A 22,467-nucleotide genomic window follows, 5' to 3' on the forward strand; every position below is an offset into this window, starting at 1 on the left:
ACTATTAATCATGATTTAGAAATACTTTTCCTTTTATAAAACAATTTGGTAATTTTAAATCATTTTCCAATATATAAATAAAAACTTAACTACAGTTATTAATTGATTTTTTTTTAAAGAAGGAAATCAGCACAATTAGTACCACACTGGTTCAGGTGAAGGTGCCAGCCCAGGGCTCTCCTGAAAGACTATCTATTCTACTGCCAACCATGGCTGCTCTTCTCAGACTTACATGGAGATTATCATCCACCTGCCCTTGTCTTCACGCAGCCCGTATGAATCTCTTGTCACCTTGTTGCACACTGACAAGGGTCACCACACATTCCCTTTAGTTCCCACAGCTCTGTCAGCTCGTGAGGGGAGTACTGAGGGGAAGACAGCATTCCTGTCTCACAGGTCTTCTCACACAGCCACAGGCTGTCCTGCAGAGAGGGAGAGCAAGCTGTGAACTGTGCAAGCATGCACCAGGGCGTATTTGTGTATGCTAACGAAGCTGAAATTATTTCAAGGACAAATCCATGTATGAACCAACTCGAGGTTTAAGGAGGGATATCTTCTGTCTCCAAGAAAGATCAGGAGTCACAGTTGTGCAGCTGTGTGTGGATTAACAGTCAGCAAATGGCACCCTATGTACACGTCTTGGATGTTGCATTGGACCCCATACATGCACGATTAGTATGTTGTTAGTTTGTTAAAGAAATGCTTGCAGTATTCTGGGAACTATGCCAAGTCTTTACAAACATTACCTCATCTAATTCTCAAGAACCCTGTGAGGCCAGTTGCCAGGCACACACTTGGGATTACAAGCATTAGGGAGACTGAGGCAGGAGGATTGCAAGTTCAAGACCAGCCTGAGCACCTTAGGTGTCTCAAAAAAAAAAAAAAAAAAAAGGCTAGAGGTGTAGCTCAGCGGTAGAGCCCCCCTGGTTTCCCCCCCCCCCCCCGCCGCCATTAAATTGAAAAAAATAAAATTAGGTAGGGATCATTTCCCTTTTACAGATGAGAAACTGAAATCAAGAGACTTCACTAAACAACTTGCCCCAGGTCATAGTGCTGGTCAGGTGAGCAGGAGGATCAAGAATCCTCAGCCCAAGTTCCAAGTTCCTCAGCTCCATGGACTGACTTCTGTTTCCAGCAAAACAGCAGAAAGCACACAGAGAAACCTACTGAATCAGAGAACAAGCAAATGCTAAGGTATAATTAAAACTCTTTAAAGTTTGGATGGACTCTGTTAGTGAAGAAGAAACAGCTGAAGTCAGACGTGCCTCAAAGGTACCTGGATCCTTGGGCTTTAAAATAAAGGCCATGTGCACAGGACAAGAGACCAATCAGCAATGGCCAGAGAGCCAACACCCCGGAGGGCCACAGCCTCTCAGGGTGTGTATGGGAACAAAGGCAATGCTCCACCTCAGTCCTGCCAAGTGGAGTGGAGGGTCTTCCTGAGCGCCTGGGGCCGAGAGGCCAATTTGTGCAGCCCACAAAGTCCCAAGGCAGAACATAGTGGACACCCTTTCTTTGGGCTACATTTTAAGATAGGCTGGGGTTCCAAAAACTTGAGGTCACACACACAAAAAATCAACACATTAAGAACAAGAGCCACAAAGGAGCCTGTAGAAGAAGCACACCAGGAAATCAGAACTGCCAGGCTTGCACATTTCAGGTTCTCAGAGATGGAAAGTAAAACATCATATTCAACATAAAGTGAATCAAAGATGGGACACAGCAGAACAAAGAACAGGACCACCAAAGCTGCCAGGCTGACTCGGGCTCATGGTCTAATTCACTGAGTAGAGGGCACGCTGCAATGGGGAGGGGGGGGGGCGACGCGACAGTCCCTGCAGCTCCTCTCGGGCACTATGTGTGCCTTCATCTCTTGCACCTTCTGTGCCCAAAGTGGAAGTTGCAAGAATCGAGAATGTAACAACACTCTATGCGACAAAAGCTTGCTTTCTTCCCAGGGCTCCTACTTAGTGATTTGGGCTTTGCAGATTCATTTTTTTCTGGCTCAGCAGTCAGTTTGTTTTAAAAATGCTGTGTTACAACAGAAGAAATGGACATCAGTCAGGAGGTTCCAGAGGTCCTTACACTGCCACACTCCTAGGAACACAAGCCAGCAACTTCTAAGTTTCAAAACTGCAAAGAATTTCTGATCCACTCTATGAAAACCTAATTCTTCTTTGTGGGTCAGGGAACTTTCATTCATAGCATTTCTTTTTTAGTAGACTCAGAAAAATACTGGATAAGAAATGAGGTGGATAGTTCTGAATTAAATCCAGCATACAGCTGTGGTCCAGGACTAGCTGTGCACTATATGGCCTCACGCCACAACTCCCAAGACCACAAGGCCAGCACCCTTGGGCCTGCTTACCTGGTATCTTCTAGGTCCTATGGCTGCCATCCAAATGCCCATGCTTACATCTTCACCCTACACAGGTCCCAAAGTTTAAATGTTATAAAATAATGCCATAATCACTCCCAAATAAACAGTCTTTCCACTCTTTGTTCTGCTATTATTCTGTTAAGGCCAAACATGGATTCACATGTAAAAGCAGTTATCACAGACAGAAAGCACCACACTGCATGGTAACAGAGGGTAACAGAGCAAGCAGACAGCCCCTCCCTCATGAACCTTAGACTCCTGGGGCTAACAGCAGCAAATTGTGGCTCTAGTAACCAGGAGGAACTGCACATTGACACTATACCCAGATTCAGCAGAGAGCAAGCTCTTCCAAGCTTTCCTCCTTAAGAACAGCAATCTTGATATTCACACCGATTATACTTGTGGACTCAAACGACTCAGGAGCAGACTGGATAGCCACATGTGAGCAACAATAACCCTTGATGGGTGACTCCCACAGAACAACATGCTTCCCCGCGGCAAGCTGGCTGCTGCAGGGATACAACCCTGGGCTGCTGAGACTTGGACTGTGAGTTGCCTTGGGTTAGAAATCTAATTACCTGATAGGTCTTTAATCTCCCCGAGTTGCTTGCCAGCCAGTTGACAATGTCCCTGGAGATCACATACCCTGACCCACACGCGAATGCAGGGTAAGCTGGGCTGGGATACTCCAGTTCTTGCCACTTTCCAGTTCTGTCCACTGCCCAATTCAATCTGAAACTGAGATTTTTAAAAAACATGGCTTCTCTGTATTGATCTGACATGTATCCTGCCACTATCAGACTGTGGACTCCTTTGTTATCACTACAAAGGAAAGAGCTTGAAAAGCAGAGAATAATAATAAGAAAAAAACTTAAGGAAGACGGGTATATTAAGTTCTAAATTTCTGAATGGGAAGGTAACAGTACTACTGTGTTTTCATTTCATTTATTTATTTAGGTACTGGGGATTAAACCCAGGGGCGTTTGCTCACTAAGCTAAGTCCTTTTAATTTTGAGACAGGGTTTCACTAAGTTGCTGAGGCTGGCCTTGAACTTGTGATTCTCTTGGTTCAGCCTCCTGAGTTGCTGGGATTACAGGCATGTAACACTGAGCCCAGCTGTCATGATTTGGTGTATATTCAAAAACAAAACCCTAATCATTAACTCTTTACAGTGCTCCTGAAGCAGCAGAGAACAGCTGCAGAGACATGTCATGTGTTCATTCTAACACAGAAGGTAGAGAAGCTTCTGAACACAATGTATTTTTAAAGCACAAAGACACAACCACATCTTTTGCTCTCCACCATTATCTCAGCCTGAGGTTTTTCATTAAAAAGATTTTTCTCTCTAATTGCAGAGTACTAATACAGTAACTCAGGCATCTAGTAGGAACTGCATTTCTCAGACACATTCTTCTTGTGGAAATGGCTTGCACATTTTCACTCTAATCACATTTGCTCAGGTACACAAATACCAACGCCAACCATGTTTCACTTACTTTCCCCACCAAACGTTAGGCCCATCCAGATTCTTTTGGGAAATTCTTTTAAACACAGCTTCTAAGTCTACGTAACAGTCATCATCTGTCTTCAGCAACAAACTGAAGCTGGTGGTTTCCACAGTCCTGTTGGCAGAAAAGGGTGTGTGAGTTGGTGCAACTGTGCAAGGAAACACAGCAACACCAGGGAAGACCCATCACCAGCACCCTCTCAAAACTGCCTGTGTGACCGCGCCCAGTGTCTCACTCATGTACCACCCAGAATGCTGGCTTCAGAATGGTACTGCTCTCAATTACAGTCCTCACTGATATTTACTAGGTGATAGTCACAGAAACATCAAACTCATTTAAGTAAAGAAAAAAGAGCACAATGAAAACTCTCTGGCTGAAGGAATATATTTTCAAACAAATGTCTTAGGCATTCATGTCAGGCAGCTGTAACTATTAAACTTTGAACCTTGTCCAGTGTGTTCTTAACGAATGCCTAGCATAATGGGACAAATATCATACTCAGGACATTACTGTACAAGATGCATTCTATGCTACTTTTTATATTCCAGTCAAGCTATTTTATGATTTTTTTAAAAACTGAATCATAACACTGAAATCTATTTCCCCTTGTAAACCATTTCCAGCAATTACTATTACATATGACCCTTTGGAAGAACAGGAAGGTGACTTAATTTATCCACACCCCAAAAAGTGTGTAATGGCAACTAAGTGGTGACTTAGAAACTCCTGGGTGCAAAGGAGCCTCCTGCTTCAGCCTCCCAGGCAGCTGGGGCAACAGGCACATGGCAATGTGCCAGCCCAAGATGAGCAGCTTTTCTTTTTTTTTTTTTTTGAGAGAGAGAGATTTTTTTTTAATGTTTATTTTTTAGTTTTCAGCGGACACAACATCTTTGTATGTGGTGCTGAGGATCGAACCCTGGCCGTACGCACGACAGGCGAGCACGCTACTGCTTGAGCCACATCCCCAGCCTGAAGAGCAGCTTTTCAACAGGTAGAGTAGAGACTGGAAAAATATAGTGGGTGTTTAGTTGACAGAACTCAGCGACCTGGGTGGGAGTAACTCTAGTTTGAGGATCTGGGTAGGTTTGTATCCAACTGCAAAGGTACCATTTCCAAACTCACTGATTTTTATCTACTCCTAGCTGATACTCCCAAGGCAAGGAGCAATGACTCCAGATGGATTAGCTTCTGCCTTGTTTTCGATCAGTTAATACATTCATTCATCAAAATAAGCAGCAGCAGCAGCATCTTAGAAGATGTCTTCCTAAGGAACAGGGACACAGTAGGCCACCTCCCAGGTGTGCAGTGACCTTAAATTTTTATTTTTTAAAATCTCAGTGGTTTGATGTCGATACATTTTTTTTCCTCCATCAAAAGAACAATAAAACAAGTTCTAGCCACCCAACCTACCATCGATAGAAGTTCAATAATTTTGCAGGAACATTTCGGTAAGTGTCTACAACATCCACAAAAACAATGTCACCATGAACACTGCTCTCCTCTGTCAGTAAGGCATCTTCCTCATGGAGGCTCCTTATGTGATCAGCGAGTCTCTGAGGCCGAGAGTGAAGGCTACGCAAGAGAGCGTCACCTTCTGAAAAGACAGTTGAGAAAATCATCATAAGCCAAGATCCAGAACTTGCATGATAAGTTACTAAAGTCTTTTTTTCCCAAGGAGGGGAGGCGTTACTAGAGATTAAACCTAGGGGCATATACCACAAGCCACACTCCCAGCCCTTTTTATTTTGAGACAGGGTCTCACTCAGTTGCTTAGAGCTTTGCTAAGTCTGAGTATGGCCTTGAACGTCCTCCTCTCTCAGGCTTCCGAGTTGCTGGGATTATAGGCATGGACTACCACACCTGGCCTTTAAACTTTGAATCCTCTTGCTTCAGCCTCCCATGTAACTAGGATTACAGGATGCACCACTGAGCCTAAGGCAACATCAGGACAGTTAGGAACTTCAGGTAGGGAGATGGGGCTCTAGTCCACACACTGCTAGTGGGGAGCTGTATGGTGGTATCTAGCTAAGCTGAAGATATGCAAGTCCTGTGGCTCAGCTAAGCCCACCTCAAGACGTAACCCTGGAGACCATACTTGACCCGGGTGCAAGGACATTCATCGAAGCTGTGTTTATAATAGTGGGGGAAACCAGACCCCTAAGTCAAAACCAGCCCAACAGTGCTACATTTACATAATATAGCAGTTATAAAAATCAACCTGACCTTGAAGGTTAAAAGGAATAGCTCTGAAAGGTAATGCTGATGAAGCCATTGAATGATATATGTACAGCACAGATGTCATTTACTCAACATTATGCTTTAAAATAATTTTTAAAAATACTCAAGTATGCTGTTTACAGGTATGTTAATATATAGTAGGAAGCAGAAAGACAGTGGGGCAGGCACATGTCGCCGAGGCAGATGCAGCCTTGGAGGGGCAGAGAATAGCAGGGCCCAGGAGCAGTACCAGGGAGGAGGTCTCAACTGCACCTGGTTTTCCCCTGGTGCCGGGGGCTGAACCCAGGGCTTTGCCCATGCTGGGCAAGTGCTCTACTACCAGCTACAACCTAGCCTCTGTAAAAATTTTTTTCTAATAAATGGCAGTCCTCAAGCACCAAAAAAAAAACAAAAACACACAAAAAAAACCTCCTCTAATAAACAACGGGAAGCAAATAGAACAAAAAGCAAGCATTTGCCAATTCTTAACAATGTGTAGCTAGATGTTTCTTATTCTTTATTTTTGGTGTATTTATGATATTCCACAGTAAAAATAATTAATAATGTCATTAAAAGACATTTTATTTACCAGCTCACAAGCTGGCAATGAGTCACAGATCATGTATGTACAGGGACTCTCCCCAGATCCTGTGGGTTTAGGGCAGCAGTTCTTTCCCTAGGACACAGTAAATCAGGATTCTCTCAAACACCTCAAGGAACATTTCTAGAAAAAACAAGAGTGAGCTGCCAAGGGGTTAGGAGAGGATCAACAAGAGCAGCCTAGCACTGCATTCTCTGCTGCTCGAGGAATGGTAGGTGGGGCCCGCCCCTGCCACTGTGAGACAGGCGGCACCACGGAACACCCCTGGGCCACAGTGTTCTTGCAGTAAAACAGAGCGGACTAAATCCGTGGTTCTGAGGAATGCTTCCTGAAATACAGACTCTTGGGCCCAAAACCTGCAGAGTTAGTAGGTCTGGGGTGGGGCCCAGGAATCTGTACTTTTGTAGTACTAGGATTTGAACCCAGGGGCACTCTTCTACTGAGCTACATCCCCAGCTCTTTTTTAATTTTTGAGACAGGGTCTCACTAAATTGACCTCAAACTTACAATCCTTCTGCCTCAGGCACTGGAGTGGCTGAGATTAAAGGTGTGTACCACTGCACCTTGCCCAGCTGGGTTGTTACTTTTAGGGAGATTCCCCCCCCCCACCCGCCATATATATAATCATCACTGGTCATCTTGAAAATGCCACTCAGCATCACAGTGAGATCCTACTTCACACCCACTAGGAGGGGAATATTAAAAAGACAGATGATGTAAACACTGGGGAGGTGGAGAAACGGAAACCCACACAGTGACGGAAACGCAGAACCGGGCAGCGGCTGCTGGGAACGGTCTGGCAGGGCTTTAGATGGCTGCTCAGAATTACCATATGGACCCAGCATTTTCATTCCTAGATATTTAACTACAAAAAAATGAAAATATATGATCACAGAAGCTTGTACACGAGCATTCACTGCAGAGTTATTCATAACTGCCAAGAAGTAGAAGCAACCCAATTGTGCATCAATTAACAAATGGCAATATGGCATTATATATCCAATGGAATATTATAGTCACAAAAATAGAATGAAGTATGTTGGCCAATAAGGCTGAACCTTGAGAAATTATGCTAAGCAAAAGAAGCTAGGCAAGTACCACATGTTGTATGATCCCATTTGCATGAAATGTTCAAAATAGGCAAATCCACAGAGAAGTAAATTAGTAGTTTTAATGGGTAGGGAGAACAGAATGGGACCAGTGGGTATAGGGTTCTTTTCTTTTCGGCAGGATAGAAATGTTCTTGAATTAGTGTAGATGGTCTCAGAACTCCCAAAAATATTGAATCAACACCTTAAAAGGGTGAATTGTATGGTATGTAAAGCTACCTCAGTAAAGCTATTTTTTTTTTCAGTGACTAACAAGATCACGTTTTATGTCCAAGAGTTAAAAAAAAAAAAAAAAAAAGATCAGGTGTAAGAGGTTCAGTGTGCTTCTCAACAGGCCGACTTACCCTGAATGGTGTAAATGAAGCCACCTGCAACTCCTTCCACACCTTCCATGAATTCATGAGGCAGTGCACCCTCCCCAGCCTGGAAGGAATGAGAATGGCAGTGTCCAGGGCCGCACAGCAGAAAGGAATGCACCGCACTGGACCATCATCTGACCAGTCCTGACAGGACCCCACTGCAGCACGCAGCAGGCTGCTACTTTTGTTATCTAATTACAATCTCTTTTTTGGTACTGGTACTGGAGATTGAACCTGGGTGCTCTACCAATGAGCTACACCTACAGCCATTTTTTAAATTTTGAAACACAATCTTGCTAAGTACCCACACTGGCCTCAAACTGGAGTCTCTGGGATTACAGGTGGGTACCACCACGCCTGGTTTAACTGCAGTCTTAAGATCATATATGTTCGGTGGCTCAAAGGTGTTCGGAATTCCAACTTAAAGTGGAATCATATGTTCTTATATTTGCTACCATAATAGTACTAAAATCACTTTATTTTACATCAACTCCACCCCTTTAAAAATTAATGAAAATTTTGACTTTTTGGAGACTGATAATTCTCATAAGTTCAAATAGATAGGCACATTTTACCTTTCAGTGACCATGCAGAGAAAAGCTTCTCTAAGGTCAGCACTCTGTCCCAAACAGTTCAGATGGAACCCGCATGACCACTGGTGAATTTCAGGGCTAGAGGCAATTCTGTCAAGAGCCAGAAACAGACCTTTCTGCCTGTTAGGCGTGCCTTTATTATTAGAGTCACCTCAAAAGCTGCCCGACACCCCTACTCAAACTGAGTTGTCACTCTGTGTCACACGCCAACTCGGAGTGAGCGTCCATCAGAGCTGCACTACAGCTGCTACTGGTCGGAGTGTTCATGGCCTTTCCTCTGTGAACTCACCTCAGCAGAAGGGATACTGCTGGGCTATTCGCTTTTCAAACAAATCTGTTCAGCAGAGTTTTACTGTGTAAAGCAATTTCGAGGGCCAGCAGTGAGAGAATTCTGAAGGCACTGTGGTAACACATCATTTAATTTAAAATACGGTTTGTAGCCAAATGCTGAAGAAACTAGTCCAGGGGAATGCTACAGAATCCAGCCACGTAGTTCTAACCACCATTTTTTTTTTTTTTGGGCTGGTGTGTGATAGCTGTATTTACTGGTGGGATTTGTTGTTATGCATTCGCACTTGCACACACTACACAATAACACAACGCAACTTGGCCAGTACTACTCCTCAGCACTTCCTCTCCCTCCCAACCCTGCAGTTCTGTGAAAGGTCACGTACTCTTCATCTTTGAATCGCTTCCACTGTGCTGTGCCGGCCTGTTTGGAGGACAGCATTCTTTGGCAGGGAGCAGAACTGGTGAAAATCCTCCTCTGCCCAGGTGTGTCTCTGCGGAGCTTCCCCTTCCCCCACCTCGAACCTCGACCTTTCACCCTCTGCCACAGTGTGTACTCCAGAGCAGAGCACTGGAGTCTACGTCTGAACCCACTTCTCAACTCTGAAGTAAACTTATTTCCTTGACTGTCTAATAAACTCAAATACTATAGGGAGGCAAGAATTAAAGGCACTTGGCTTAAATAAGGAAATTAAGAGAAATCTATCAACTCCATAGAACTTTCTACCCAAAGGACTTTTCAAAAAAGGGTGGAATCCTGAACCCGGGATGTGAATGGCCAAGGCTGGGAGCTGTCGGACGTGCATCTGAGTCTGTGTGCTTAGTGTCCTTCCTCTCCCTGAACACCGAGTTCCCATGACAGACCTGTAGCAGGGCAGGTTCAGTGAACATCTCAGCACGAGCAGCAGTGCGCCACTGTGTCCTCTGCGTCTCTGTCTTGGGAACCCAACCCCGTGAACAGATGAGTACTCAAAGAACTCACTGAAGGCCCCACGCCCACCCCCAACCACTGGCCCAGAGACAGAAGGAGAGAAGGGCCTGACAGCACACACAGGCCTGCCGCCCCATTTTCCTCATCACTCCACATTTCAGAAATCTGCCAAATTTGCATATTTTAAATTTGAAGTAAGTCTGAAAAAATGAGAAAAAGGAGAATCAGAAAATCAGATTTGCTTCAGCAATAAAAATAAAAGCAAATATCCAACTTATTTTCCACTTTTCCCTTTAAGATGGGGTCTCACTGTGTTGTCCAGGCTGCTCTCAGACTCTCGGACTCAAGTGATCTTGCCTCAACTTCCTGAATAGTGGGAATCACAGGTGCATGTCACTGCATCTGACTCGGCATTTTATCTCTAGTACTTTATTTTACACATATATTTTTTTGGCACCAGGAACTGAATCCAGGGGTACTTTACCACTAAGCCAAGTGCCATTCTTTTTTGTTTTTGAGACAGTCTAAGTTGCTGAAGCTGGCCTCCAAATTGTGATCCTCCTGCCTCAGCCTCCCAAGTAGCTGAAATTACAGGTATGTGCCAGGTATCTATAGAATTTTAGCTGACATTTCACTATTAAGGTGAGATAGTGAATATTCTAAACTACTGAACAAATATTCTTTTTTTTTTTTAAATATTTATTTATTTTTTAGTTCTTGGCGGACACAACATCTTTGTATGTGGTGCTGAGGATCGAACCTGGGCCGCACGCATGCCAGGCGAGCGCGCTACCGATTGAGCCACATCTCCAGCCCCTAAATATTCTTAATTATTTAAAAATTTTTGAGAAATAAAATATTGTACTTTAACAATGCACTTTTTTTGCAGCAATGTGGATCAAACTCAGGGTCTTGCACACGTTAGGCAAGTGGTCTACCACTGAGACACATCCCCAGCCCCCCAAACATGCACCAATCTTAAGGCTGACTCCATATTCACCAGTGTTAGAACTGCAGAATCACACCGAACACTTGAGCATTCTGTCTTCACCATGGCGACTTAACAACACTTACTACTACATATGTTTTAAAGCACATGAGAATCATTATTCAATACTGCCTGGGATGGTATAAATTTTAAGACACTTTTAGGTATAGGAAAAGCCCAAGAGAAGGCTGACTTACAGTAATGACCCGGAGGACTCCGCCACCGTCATGCACGGTCACCCTGTGCAAGTTTCCCGACACGAGCCCGTGGAGGTCTTGACTCTCCCACACCACGGTCCCTTCAAAGCTCTTTGGGGAAAAGATGAAGAGTGAGCCAGTTTCTTTACTGTTGTCATTTGGGTTAAAATAAGTGTTTAGGTTCAGACCTGAGAGAAATGCTTACTCTTTCTCCAAAAGATATCAGTTAAGTTATTATGCTGCAACTCTAACACCTTTTTCCATGCACATCTAGAAACCAACCAGAGTGTATAAGGCTGGGCAGCAGATGCCTCCGTTCCCCTGGCCCAAGGCCTCCCGGTGCAGCCCAGCAGCTCCCTTCAGTGGGCACGGCGCGCCCGCGCCCTGGGTGGATGCGTGAGGGTTTACTGGAATACTCCCTGCGGCAGACATTTGGGGCTGCCACATAGCTACCGCCTCAATGCGGGAGTGTTTTGGTTTAAATGTCTATTTTTCCCCGAATAAGTTGTATTTTAAAAACTAAATTCCCAGAGGTGAAATCTTAGACTGAGGTTTGTGTGTGTTGGTACACATCGCTAAGGTGCTTTTCAAAAGTCCTTTTCTATCACTTTATGAGCGGATTTTGAGAATGCCTGGTGTGGGTGCAGGGAATGACCCCTGGTTCAGCTGCATTTCTGATCCCAGGGCTGTTCTCTCCTGATGAAGGCCTGTCCTCTTCTGTGCCACCTGGTTATTGAGTTTTCTCTTCTTTGTTAATCTGTGCAATTCTGCAGAGCACTTACCTTGATCCTGTGTATGCTGTGTGCACTAGAAGTATTTTTTCAGAGTTGTTTGCCACTTTTTTTTTGAAATTCAAACATCCATAAAATGCTTCCTACGGACTCTGACAAGCTTTTTTGTGATGATCACTGCTGAATGCCAAGTTTAGCAAGTTGCGCTTCCCCACCCCAAGGTCCTGACGCCTTCTGACTTCTCTGTGGTCCGTTTTCAACTCTGCAGCTGGCTCCTGACACTGCTCAGGTCTTAACTCCACTTTCTCCAGAAACAGAAGCCACCAAGGCCCAATCTGCCCACCACATCGACCTGTTTCATTTCCTTAATGCCATTTATCGCTCTGCTATTTCTGGTTTTTCCACTGTCAAACTGATGGTTCCCAATGGAACACAAGCATCTTGCTGTTTTTCCAACCACCATGTCCCCAGCAGGAGAATGGTTTGACATAACTAAAACTGAAAACCACTTGCCAAACACACAGTGTGGAATTAAAGCCAAGTAGATGACCTCCATGTGGCACATGAAGACCCGGCTCTAACGTATCAACAGTCTCATGTATGAAATGAAAAGGTGAGGACTGACAGTACCGTCTAATTCAGTCAACAGCTCAGGAAACCAGGCAGAGTGAATCTGTCTCATGACTAGGTCAGTGGCTTACAAACTTTTTTTTTTAAAGCAATAAAACTTTTCTTCTCCACCAAAGCAGACAAAAACACTGCAAGAGCCTGGGTTATGCTGCTCAGGTGCCCTTAACCTTTATCATCTGCAAACCCCTGAGGCACTGTCCCCACCCCCCCTTCCTTGGAGATGACCTTGCAGACACACTGCAGCCTGGGTCCTTGCTTCTCAGTTCTTAATAAAACACAGAGAGCCATGCCTTCCTCTAAGGGCTGCTCTGACGTGCACTCTCTGCTCAGAAAACAGGCTTCTGACCATCAGAAGCACAGGAGGACATGAACTGTCCTTTTCAAAGACTCTACTTTTCCTAGGTGTCCTTAACTCTCTAGCTCAAATCTGAGTTTTAAAAAAACAAAACCTTCCCATAAATAGACAAATATACAGGAGGGAGATAAAGAAAAAAGATTAGGGAAGAAATACACCAAATATATTGAGCAACAGATGGGTGAAGTCACGTCCTTAAACCTCTCTGCATTTTTCCAAATTTCCAACAACAAATACATGTCACTTTCATACATTTCTATACTTTGATAATCATGAAAAAAAAATGTAAACCTGGAACATATGACCAACAAGCAAATTTAGGGTCAGTCTTCCTCCAGACACGAGCCATTACTTAAACATTTCGGTATGTATGATTTACCAGGCCTCTGACTGTGTGTTTCAAGTTCAGAAACAAAAATGAAAGAGCCCATATCTTTAAATCACCCTAATATGGAATTATCAAAACACGCCAAGATGAGGTTCCATGACAAGGGAAGGAAGTAACTGCGGGGTCGGGGCTCGGCAGGCTTCCAGCACCTCCAGCGCTGTCCCCAAGGGCTCTGGGTCAGAAAGTGGGAGGCAACCACAGGCACACACAGAAAATCATGAAGAACTCGGCACCAGACAAGGCGGGGGTGCACCCCCGGGACAGGAAGCCAGAAGCCAGAGGGCTGCAGCAGGAGAGGGCCTCAGGAGGGGCAGAGAGAGGGAGGGAGAGAGAGACACACACACATACACACATACACACACACACACACACACGCAAAGGCCGGGGAAGAGCAGGCACCTGCTAGGGTGACTAGATGGAGAGGGAGGGGCAGGAGGTGCCTGGGCTGGGTCAGGATCAGCTCACCTGAGAAGAGGCAGTGTCCCCAGACCAGAAGAGCTGCGAAGCAGGGCTCCAGCAGCAAAATCAATGCCTCAAAGCCGTGTGCCCACTGGTCACTACAGAGGTAGTGTACCCACTGGACACTATGGAGGACCTTAAAATAGAGTGCCCACTGGCCAGTATAGGGACTGGAGAGCCAAGGATGTGTCCCATGGTGCTGGTTCAGGTGGAGACACCAGACCTAAGGCTGAAGACATAGGAGACAAGAAAGGGTAGCACAGAGGGGATGTCCCCAGTAGGACGCCTGTGGGACGTGCACGTAGAGTTCAGCAAGCAGCCAGTCGAAAGCAGTCTGGGCTGCAGTGACAGGCCACCAGCCCACTGGTGGTAACAGATGAAATGGCCTGAGAAGAATGAGCCAAACAGAAGGCGAGCATCAAAAAGAAAAAGGGGAGATAATGACTCACACCTCAGGAAAAGCCAGCGTGCCAAGGAAAGTCCCTCCTCGTCTGGAGACCACAACCCAAGACTGCTCTAGCCCCACCTACTAGCTGATGCTTGGCGTCTGACCTCTCCCGCTATGCTCCTTCAGTGTACCCAACTCCACTATGCCTGTCTTGACACTCTGGTTAGGTAAGTACCAGAGTTCACTGGCCCAAAGGAGATGACCCCCAGGCCTGGCTCAGAAAACCATCTTTCTATACTGAATCCGCTGGAGCTGCATCTACCTGCCTGCGAACCCAAGCTGTGCCACGCCCTCCCCTCTTCCTCACACACCTGCAGTCCATCCTCTGACGTAAGCTGTCACAACACCAGGAACCTAAAGGAGAGGAGCAACATTTTCATGGCAACTTGTGACAAGACATAAAACTAAAAGAAAAGGAGAAAGCCTGACAAGAGGTTGGAAACGTGCTGTCCATGACGTTGCAAGCTGTCTGCAACCCATTCCCCATGTTCACTCCGGCCTCGTGCTTCCTGCACAGACATGTGTATGTTTGTTTGGGTGGTGCTGGGGATTGAACCCAGGGGTTCTCTACCACTAAGCTGCATCTCCAGCCCTTTGTTCTATTTTGAGACAGGGTCTTGCTACGTTGCCCAGGCTGGCCTTGAACTCGCAATCCTCTTGCCTAAGCCTCCTAAGCAACTGGCCACCGCACCAAGCCATGGTTTTATTTTTTCCCAATAAAGCTAATATGTATTATAGACCATCCAGGAAACCAATTTAATAAAAGAAAATGAAAACCATTCATCTCCCGTGTAGCCCTGTTAAATAACTGAGTTTCTGTTAATGTTATTCAACCATCATGACAGAGCAAGCACATCTGAAAGCCTACGGGGACCCGGAGGTCTCAGGATGACAGGCACACTGCCTTGCACTCGCTACTCAGCCGAGTTCCTCCCTCACCAGCATCAGCAGGTGGTCAGCCTGGACTCACCATCTGATCTTAGAGACCCCCAGCAGTCCCCATGAGGCCACACTGTGCCCCTCCCCACACTGTCCCGTTGCCACATTACTTGAAAGTAAAATAGGGACGTTACAACAGCACACCCTTAAGCATTTCAGTGTGGCCTTCCTAAGAACAAGGGCATCCAGGGGAAAGGAACAGTGTGCAGCCAGGACAATGGAGGGGCAGACTAATTGTGACCAGCTGGAGCACCGGAGTTGCTCTTCTTTCTCTCCCTTAACCTCAGCGCCGCTGACACTGGGCTGCGCCACTCTTTCCTGTGCGACAAGGACGTGCAACATCGTCTTGACCCTCAGCCACCAGACACCAGCTTGGGCAGTGTCCCCAAGCATTGCTAAATGTCCCCCGAGGGCACACTGCCCCTGAAACACTGCTCTTAAGAAGCAAGACAGGGAGCAGTGGTCTAAGGAGCGCGCAAACACCTCCTGCCGTGTCTCAGCAGCCTCCTGAGGTGGACCACCAGGTCCCTGGAATGGCCTTGGACCTGGGTGGCAAGGCTCCGCAGCCCAGAGGAAACAGGCAATGAAGGCAGGCTCCTCGCAGGGTTGCAAGCCCCAGAGTGGAAGAGTGACGGCTCCGACTCAGTCACGTGCACCCCCATCCCTTCTCAGACCAGTCCTCTCACACCTTTTGTGAAAAGCAGGCCTTCAGCAGGCTTCGGATGGTTCTGGGTTATACCCAACACCACGCCAGTGCTCCTAGTGCCTTGGGACAAAGTGACCTTCCCCGTGGGAACCAGTTTGCGGGAGGTTCTGCCCACAATGTGACAAGCCTACAGGAGGGACTCTCGCTGGCCTGCTTCAGTCTAAAGGAGACAAACCAACTAGGTAACCAGGCGATGCTCTCAGCAGCATCCTGGCACAGGTAGCAACACCCGCCGCATGTGAGCCACTGGGTAGCAGCGCCCCAGGTTGAGTCTTGATGAGGCCCACGCTTGGCACACAGCAAAAACCTTCTGGGTAAACATAGGAACTAACTAAAGATAGTTTCTTTCAAAAACTGAGATCCAATGCTTGGCCAGCACTGCTTAGCTGAGCCACAATCTTAATCCAAAATAAAGGATAACTTAACGGTACACGCTGCACTTCAAAAGAAAGCAAGTTCAGGGCTGCGGTGGGGCCCAGTGTGGAGTGCTCGCCTAGCACGTGCGAGGCACTGGGTTCGATCCTCAGCACCACATAAAAATAAACAAGCAAAATAAAGGCAGGCTGTTCATGCCTTAAAAAGAAAGGAAACAAGTTCGTAAATGAAAGAAAAAAAGATACAGGAAACAACAAGATATAGGCACTCTTATATAATGCTAATTATTATTCAAATTGATACAAATCGCTAAAATGCCTTCCAAAAAGAATCATACACGGGCTGGGGATGTGGCTCAAGCGATAGCGCGCTCGCCTAGCATGCGTGCGGCCCGGGTTCGATCCTCAGCACCACATACAAACAAAGATGTTGTGTCCGCCGAAAACTAAACAATAAATATTTAAAAAAAAAAAAAAAAAAAAGAATCATACACCTTCAAAACATATATGCCCTTTGGTCTAATAATTCATCCTAAGAAACCAACCAGTGATGCACATAGAAGTGGAATGATGTTCACTATAATTTTTTTCATAACACTGAAAAATTTCAACACATCAAAATGCAGCTAATGTTAAAAAATGACAATATTTTCATATAGCATAATTTTACACAGGCATTAAAATAGTGAACTATACGTCTATGAAAAATGTCCATGCTGTGTTAAACTATAAAACAGGGGGGGGAAGTATAATCCTAACATCTATACATGCACAGAAGTCAAAATCTTAAAATGTGATTATCCCTGGGTTATGAGATTTTGGTGGTTTTAATGGTTTTCTTTAGTTTATCTGCATTTTCTACTGTTTCCCAATGTTTTAGTGTTGTTTTTATTGGAGAGGTTTGTTAAGTGGAAGTTGAAATGTAGGTGAAAGATCCCATGGCGGGCTGGGGTTGTGACTCAGCGGCAGAGCACTTGTTTAGCACATGTGTGACCCCTGGTTCGATCCTCTGTACCACATAAAAAAATACATAAATGAAATAAAGGTATTAAAAAAAAAAAGATACCTGGCATTCACGAATCAATACAGGCCGTTTCAACCACTGTGCTCAATTGCCAAGTACTTCACAGTGGGCTGAGGTGGTGGGTGGCGCTGTGTGCATGCCTGCAGCCACCTACCCTGTGGCACACTGTGGCCAACTCCAGGACTGCTGAGGCCCGGCAGGTGAGGCATCTCCAGCACACTCAAGACTGGACACACTGAGTCCCAACCCTTTTTGGTATTTTATTTAGAGACAGGGTTTTGCTGAATTGCTTAGGGCCTCTCTAAGTTGCTAAGGCTGGCTTTGAACTCACGATCCTCCTGCCTCGGCCTCCTGAGCCACCTGGCTCTCATTACTTCTTCAGATAAGCAGACAGTCTGAATTACCAGAATGCCCGTATCTGTCCGTCCGTCAGCACCTGCACTGGGCTTTCACTAAAACAGTCATGGGGTGTCTACTGCAGCAAGCCAACACGGCCAGGTGCGAGACTCTTCCCAAGTGTGTTCTGAACCTGAGGGCTCACGGCGTCCTCAGGGAAAAGACGCGATGGCTACCTTCCAGTACACCTCACCCAGCACCCGCCTCCCGTCCTGCAGAGCTGCCTTGCCCACCAGCACACACCGGTCCTATGAAGGACCACACTGGAAGGGTCTTCCGCTGTGCCTTTACCTCGGGTAAGATGAACTGCTCCACGGGCTTGTACCACAGCTTGTTCACCTGCACGCCACAGCTCGGAGGACTGAAGCGCGCAGTGAAGAGGGCCTCCTGCATATGGGGGAGAAGAGACATGAAAACAAAGACAAACGCTGCCCCTTGGTCAGTAAAATCCACAGGCACCCCAACCATGGTCACCAATATCGTGCCACAGAGGTTTCAGCAACTTTGGGGTTTTCTAGTACCATCGTGGCTATTAAATAAACAGAAGATAATTAAAACTGTCACGAGGTTCTCACATACTAATGTAACCCATATGACCTTAAAAGGAAATATGAAATGAGAAGCGTTCAGGGAAGGGAGATGGTATTAGGCCAACTCAGTGTCAGACCCCAGCACTTCCAAGGGTGTAGAACAGACTGAGGACTATAGCTTCCAGAGAACAGAAGGCACTCAGAAACCGCCTTCAAACGAAACTCCAGACTCTCTAAAGGAAGTTAAGAATAGGAGAAACCACAAAAAAGGAATTTGATCTTAAGCAAAACAGGGACTACAAAATGACAATTCTCAGGATGTCACTGTGAGGCAGGAGCATTTCTTTCTTCCACGACTATTCTTATACACCACGTCACCACAGGGACCAAGACCGTGCAAAGTCACAACCACGGGTGCGTCAGTGGATTAAGAGGACATCTTTCATGAACACCAGTTCTAGAAATGAAGTGAAGATACTTCTGTTGTCTGCCCGTGAACCCTTTAGTATCCACCTTAGACCAGTCCATCCTCAAAGACAGAAACTATGGACTTCTCTCTAGCTAAAAATACAGCAAGGGATTATTCAACACGATCAAAGTATTATGTCTGAATTAAACTACTTGACTGATAATGGAAGCATTACAAATAGTTTTTATAAAAAGACTACAAGCACTAAGACAATTGAGTACATCAAAAATTCAAGAGTAATTCGAATCTAAATCAGGACAACAGCAGAATTCAGTGTACTGTTATTTCGGTTATCTATCTAAACTTCAGTATCAATTCAATCTTTTGTGGGGCAGGCGGTACTGGGGACTGAACCCAGGGATGCTCTACCAGTGAGCTGCATCCCCAGCCCTTTATAAATTTCCTTTTGAGGCAGAGTCTTGCTAAGTGGCCCAAGCTGGCCTTGAGCTTGCATCCTCCTGCCTCAGGAGCTGGAGTAGCTGAGATTAGACATGTGCCACCACACCTGGCTTTTTTGCTTTGTTTTGGGTTTTTTTGGGCAGCGCTAGAGATCACACCTAGGCCTGCTATGCAAGTCCTGAACCATTGTACCACTAAGGTACACTCCCAGTCCTTCCATGAAATCTTCAACCACAGGAACACAGAGACTACGGAGTGGAGTAACCTGATAAAGCTCTTCATGCCACAATCGTAATGGCTGGAGTCACTTGTTCCCTCTTCCATTAACACATTAACTATAGGCTCTCAGAGGAAGTAATATGAAAAACTGTAGAATAGAAATTTAATCTTGAAATAGATTTATACATTATCTATGACTCCAACATGGTATCCATTGGTAACAATCAACATTAACAATAACAATAGTACAGAAATATTTGAGAAAACAGAGTTCTGTTTCCAGTAATATCAGACTAATTCTCCTAGAGGTAACAATGATGAAATCTGGACAAAACATAAAAAGGTGACCTGAAGGCAGTGGAATTCCACTTAACATAGAGGAGAATCAAAACTAGAAGGGACCCTGGGTTCCCATCCCGTCTCTGTCTGAAGGCACAACTCTAGGGTGACTGAGACGGAATGCAGACGTGCAGTCTTTCTGGCTGAAGAATTAAGAGGGTGGAGTTGGCACAGACACATCAGCTAAACAGTGAAGAGGAAACCCCTGCAAGGAAGGGGCCACAGAGGGAGAGCCATGGTCTTCCTGTGGATTCTGCCCAAATCTGTGGCTGCTCAGGAAGCACAGTGTGAGGGCACTGGAGCAGCCCCCCTCAGGTCCAGAGAACTGAACAGAGATTTCAGCTGCTGTCCTTGTCAAGGGAAGCCACGCAGAGCCTGAATCTGGCCAGTGCAACTGCTGAAACAGAACAGGAATCCAGCACTCTCCTAGGAAGACAGCGGGACCCAAGCTCTCACAGCAACTCGCTCCAGCATCTGGGCCACAAGCTGAAGTTACTAGACAGAAGATGAAACAGAAAAGGTCACTGCACTCGAGACAGAAGGCGATTCACAGACAAGCAGTCAAGGATGACGCCTTTATAACTGTAGTCAAGTGTCTGCCAGGGAGAAATGTGCTCAAAGTAATGAGCACACAAGAAGTTTAGAGAAACAGAAACTACAAGAGATAGTTTTCAAATGAAAATTGAAGAAAAGTATATCTAAAACAAATCTAAAATAAAAAATTCATTGGATAGGCTTAATTGCATAATTGAGATGATAAAAGAGTAAGGGAACTTGAATGTAGATCAACAAAAATTACCTAACTTTGAGGCTGGGATTGTGGCTCAGTGGTAGAGTGCTCGATCCTCAGCACCACATAAAAATAAATAAGTGAAATAAAGATAATATGTCCAACTAAAACTTAAAAATAAATATTAAAAAAAAGAACTTTAAAAAATTACCTAACTCTGAAAAACACGAAACCACTGGAAAAATGAACAGTGGTTCACAAAGGGGACGATACCAAAAGAAGTGTCATGTACACACAGAGGCGGGTACAGGGGCCACATCTGCAATCCCAGTGACTCAGGAGGCCAGCCTCAGCAACTCAAGGAACAAACAGAGAGAAAAGTCACTCCAAGGCACAACACATCCAGATTGCTCACAACAAAATACAAAGAACCTTAAAGGCAGCCCCAAACGCACACACCACACTGCGTACATCCACACACAAACAACAACATGAAGGACGGTGCGTTCTCCCTAGCACAACTGTGGCCAAAAACACGGGGATGCATCTTTAAAATACTAGAGAGGAAAAAACCCTGCAAAATTCCATATCCAGAAATTATTCCACAGTAATAAAGCAGAAAAAAAGAATAAAAGTATAACAAGGATATTTTCAGAAAAATGAAAAGTAAATTTATCACTAGTAAACCTGTGTGTAAGAAACACTGAAGGTATTATTTGGGTTGAAGACAATGATATCAGATAGAAACTGGACACTCATGGAGGAATACAGAGCATCAGAAATGGTGAATATGTGGGCAAGTGTCAAAGAGTATTTTCCTCTATATTCCCTTAACATGCACTGGATGTTTAAACTGTAACAAGTATTGTGAGACTGAGAGCGCACATACAGGAAACCCACGGGCAATGACAGGAAACAGCCGTGGGGGACAAGGGAAACTCTCTGCCTTGGACCTGAAGGGGAAGGACAGGAACAGAAGACTGGAATACATACTGTGATCCTTGCACAACCTCGCACAAGACAATGGGACAAGAGCTGAAGCTAAAGGAAGAATAGAACTTAAAAACAGCATTCTAAAAAATATTCGGTCAACCCACAGAAGGCAGAAAAGGAAAAACAAGAACAACAGGGGAGACAGAACAAAACACAGCAGGGCTGGGGATGGGGCTCAGTGGAGAGCGCTTGTCCCTCACATGTGAGGCACTGGGTTTGACCTTCAGCACCATATAAAAATACATAAGGGTATTATGTCCACCTACAGCTTAAAAAAAAAAAAAGAAATAGGGCTGGGATATGGCTCAGTTGGGGCTGGGGATATGGCCTAGGTGGTGGAGTCCTTGCACAAGGCCCTGGGTTCAATCCCCAGCACCACCACCACCACACACACACACACACACACACACACAGCAAAATGAAAAAAACTCTTTGATAATTATGCTAAATGTAAATGGAATAAACACTTTCTATAAAACAAACAAATAGAAATTCTAGGACTGGATAAAAAAAAAAAAGACCAAACTTTACAATGCCCATTAAGAAACAAAACCTCCAGCACTGTATGAAAATCACAGCAGACTGTGACCAAGAGGAGCTTATCCAGGAGCAGGAGACCGAGTTAGTGACTGTGATTCTTCACACAGAGTAAAGGAGAAAACTCTCGGACACATCCCGGGTGCCCACCAGCAGGAACAGACAGGCAAGCACCCCGCTGCAGCACAACCCGCTAACAGAAGACGGAAGGAAAACTCAGTCACACGGTGGGACCAATGAGTTGGAAAACGAGCAAAAGGAATTCGGCAGAGCACTGCAGCGCAGTTCCACTCTGCCCAAGTCCTAGGACAGGCGAGGCCAGTGCCTGGCAAACAGTCCCAACAGCAGCAGCCCCTGGAGGATGGGGGATGGGGGATGAATAGACCCAGAGGGAACACAGGGAAATTTCTAGGGGATGTACTTTGAGAGGAGTTTGGGTTAAGCAGGTCTATGCAGTTTAAAAATCTGCACGTTGCACTTTATGCAAATTTTTAAAAACTATCAACAAACATTAAAGTTTAGTGAATGGCAGCATGCTGACGTTCAGGGGTGAAGCACACCCATCCTGAAACCTACTCTGAAAGACATTTTTGAAAGATGGATGAACATAGGTGATAAACAGCAAGATG

The 22,467-nt window shown here is 45.3% G+C and overlaps 1 protein-coding gene across 1 annotated transcript in view; it reads right to left on the reverse strand.

The window, feature by feature from the left end:
* Positions 1-232: 232 nt before the first annotated feature.
* B3galnt2 (beta-1,3-N-acetylgalactosaminyltransferase 2) overlaps positions 233-22,467 on the reverse strand; it is a 41,650-nt gene continuing 19,415 nt past the window's right edge. The window contains exons 8-15 of the mRNA XM_015504371.2: positions 17,914-18,009; positions 11,173-11,283; positions 8,161-8,239; positions 5,300-5,483; positions 3,878-4,003; positions 2,959-3,118; positions 2,369-2,425; positions 233-422 (exon numbers count right to left, since the gene is read on the reverse strand). Of these exons, the coding sequence (XP_015359857.1) occupies positions 288-422; positions 2,369-2,425; positions 2,959-3,118; positions 3,878-4,003; positions 5,300-5,483; positions 8,161-8,239; positions 11,173-11,283; positions 17,914-18,009 (948 nt within the window). The 3' untranslated portion in view covers positions 233-287. The remainder of the gene's footprint in view (positions 423-2,368; positions 2,426-2,958; positions 3,119-3,877; positions 4,004-5,299; positions 5,484-8,160; positions 8,240-11,172; positions 11,284-17,913; positions 18,010-22,467) is intronic.

The sequence above is a fragment of the Marmota marmota genome, unplaced genomic scaffold, assembly GCF_001458135.2.
Source record: "Marmota marmota marmota unplaced genomic scaffold, marMar, whole genome shotgun sequence".
Lineage (NCBI taxonomy): Eukaryota > Metazoa > Chordata > Mammalia > Rodentia > Sciuridae > Marmota > Marmota marmota.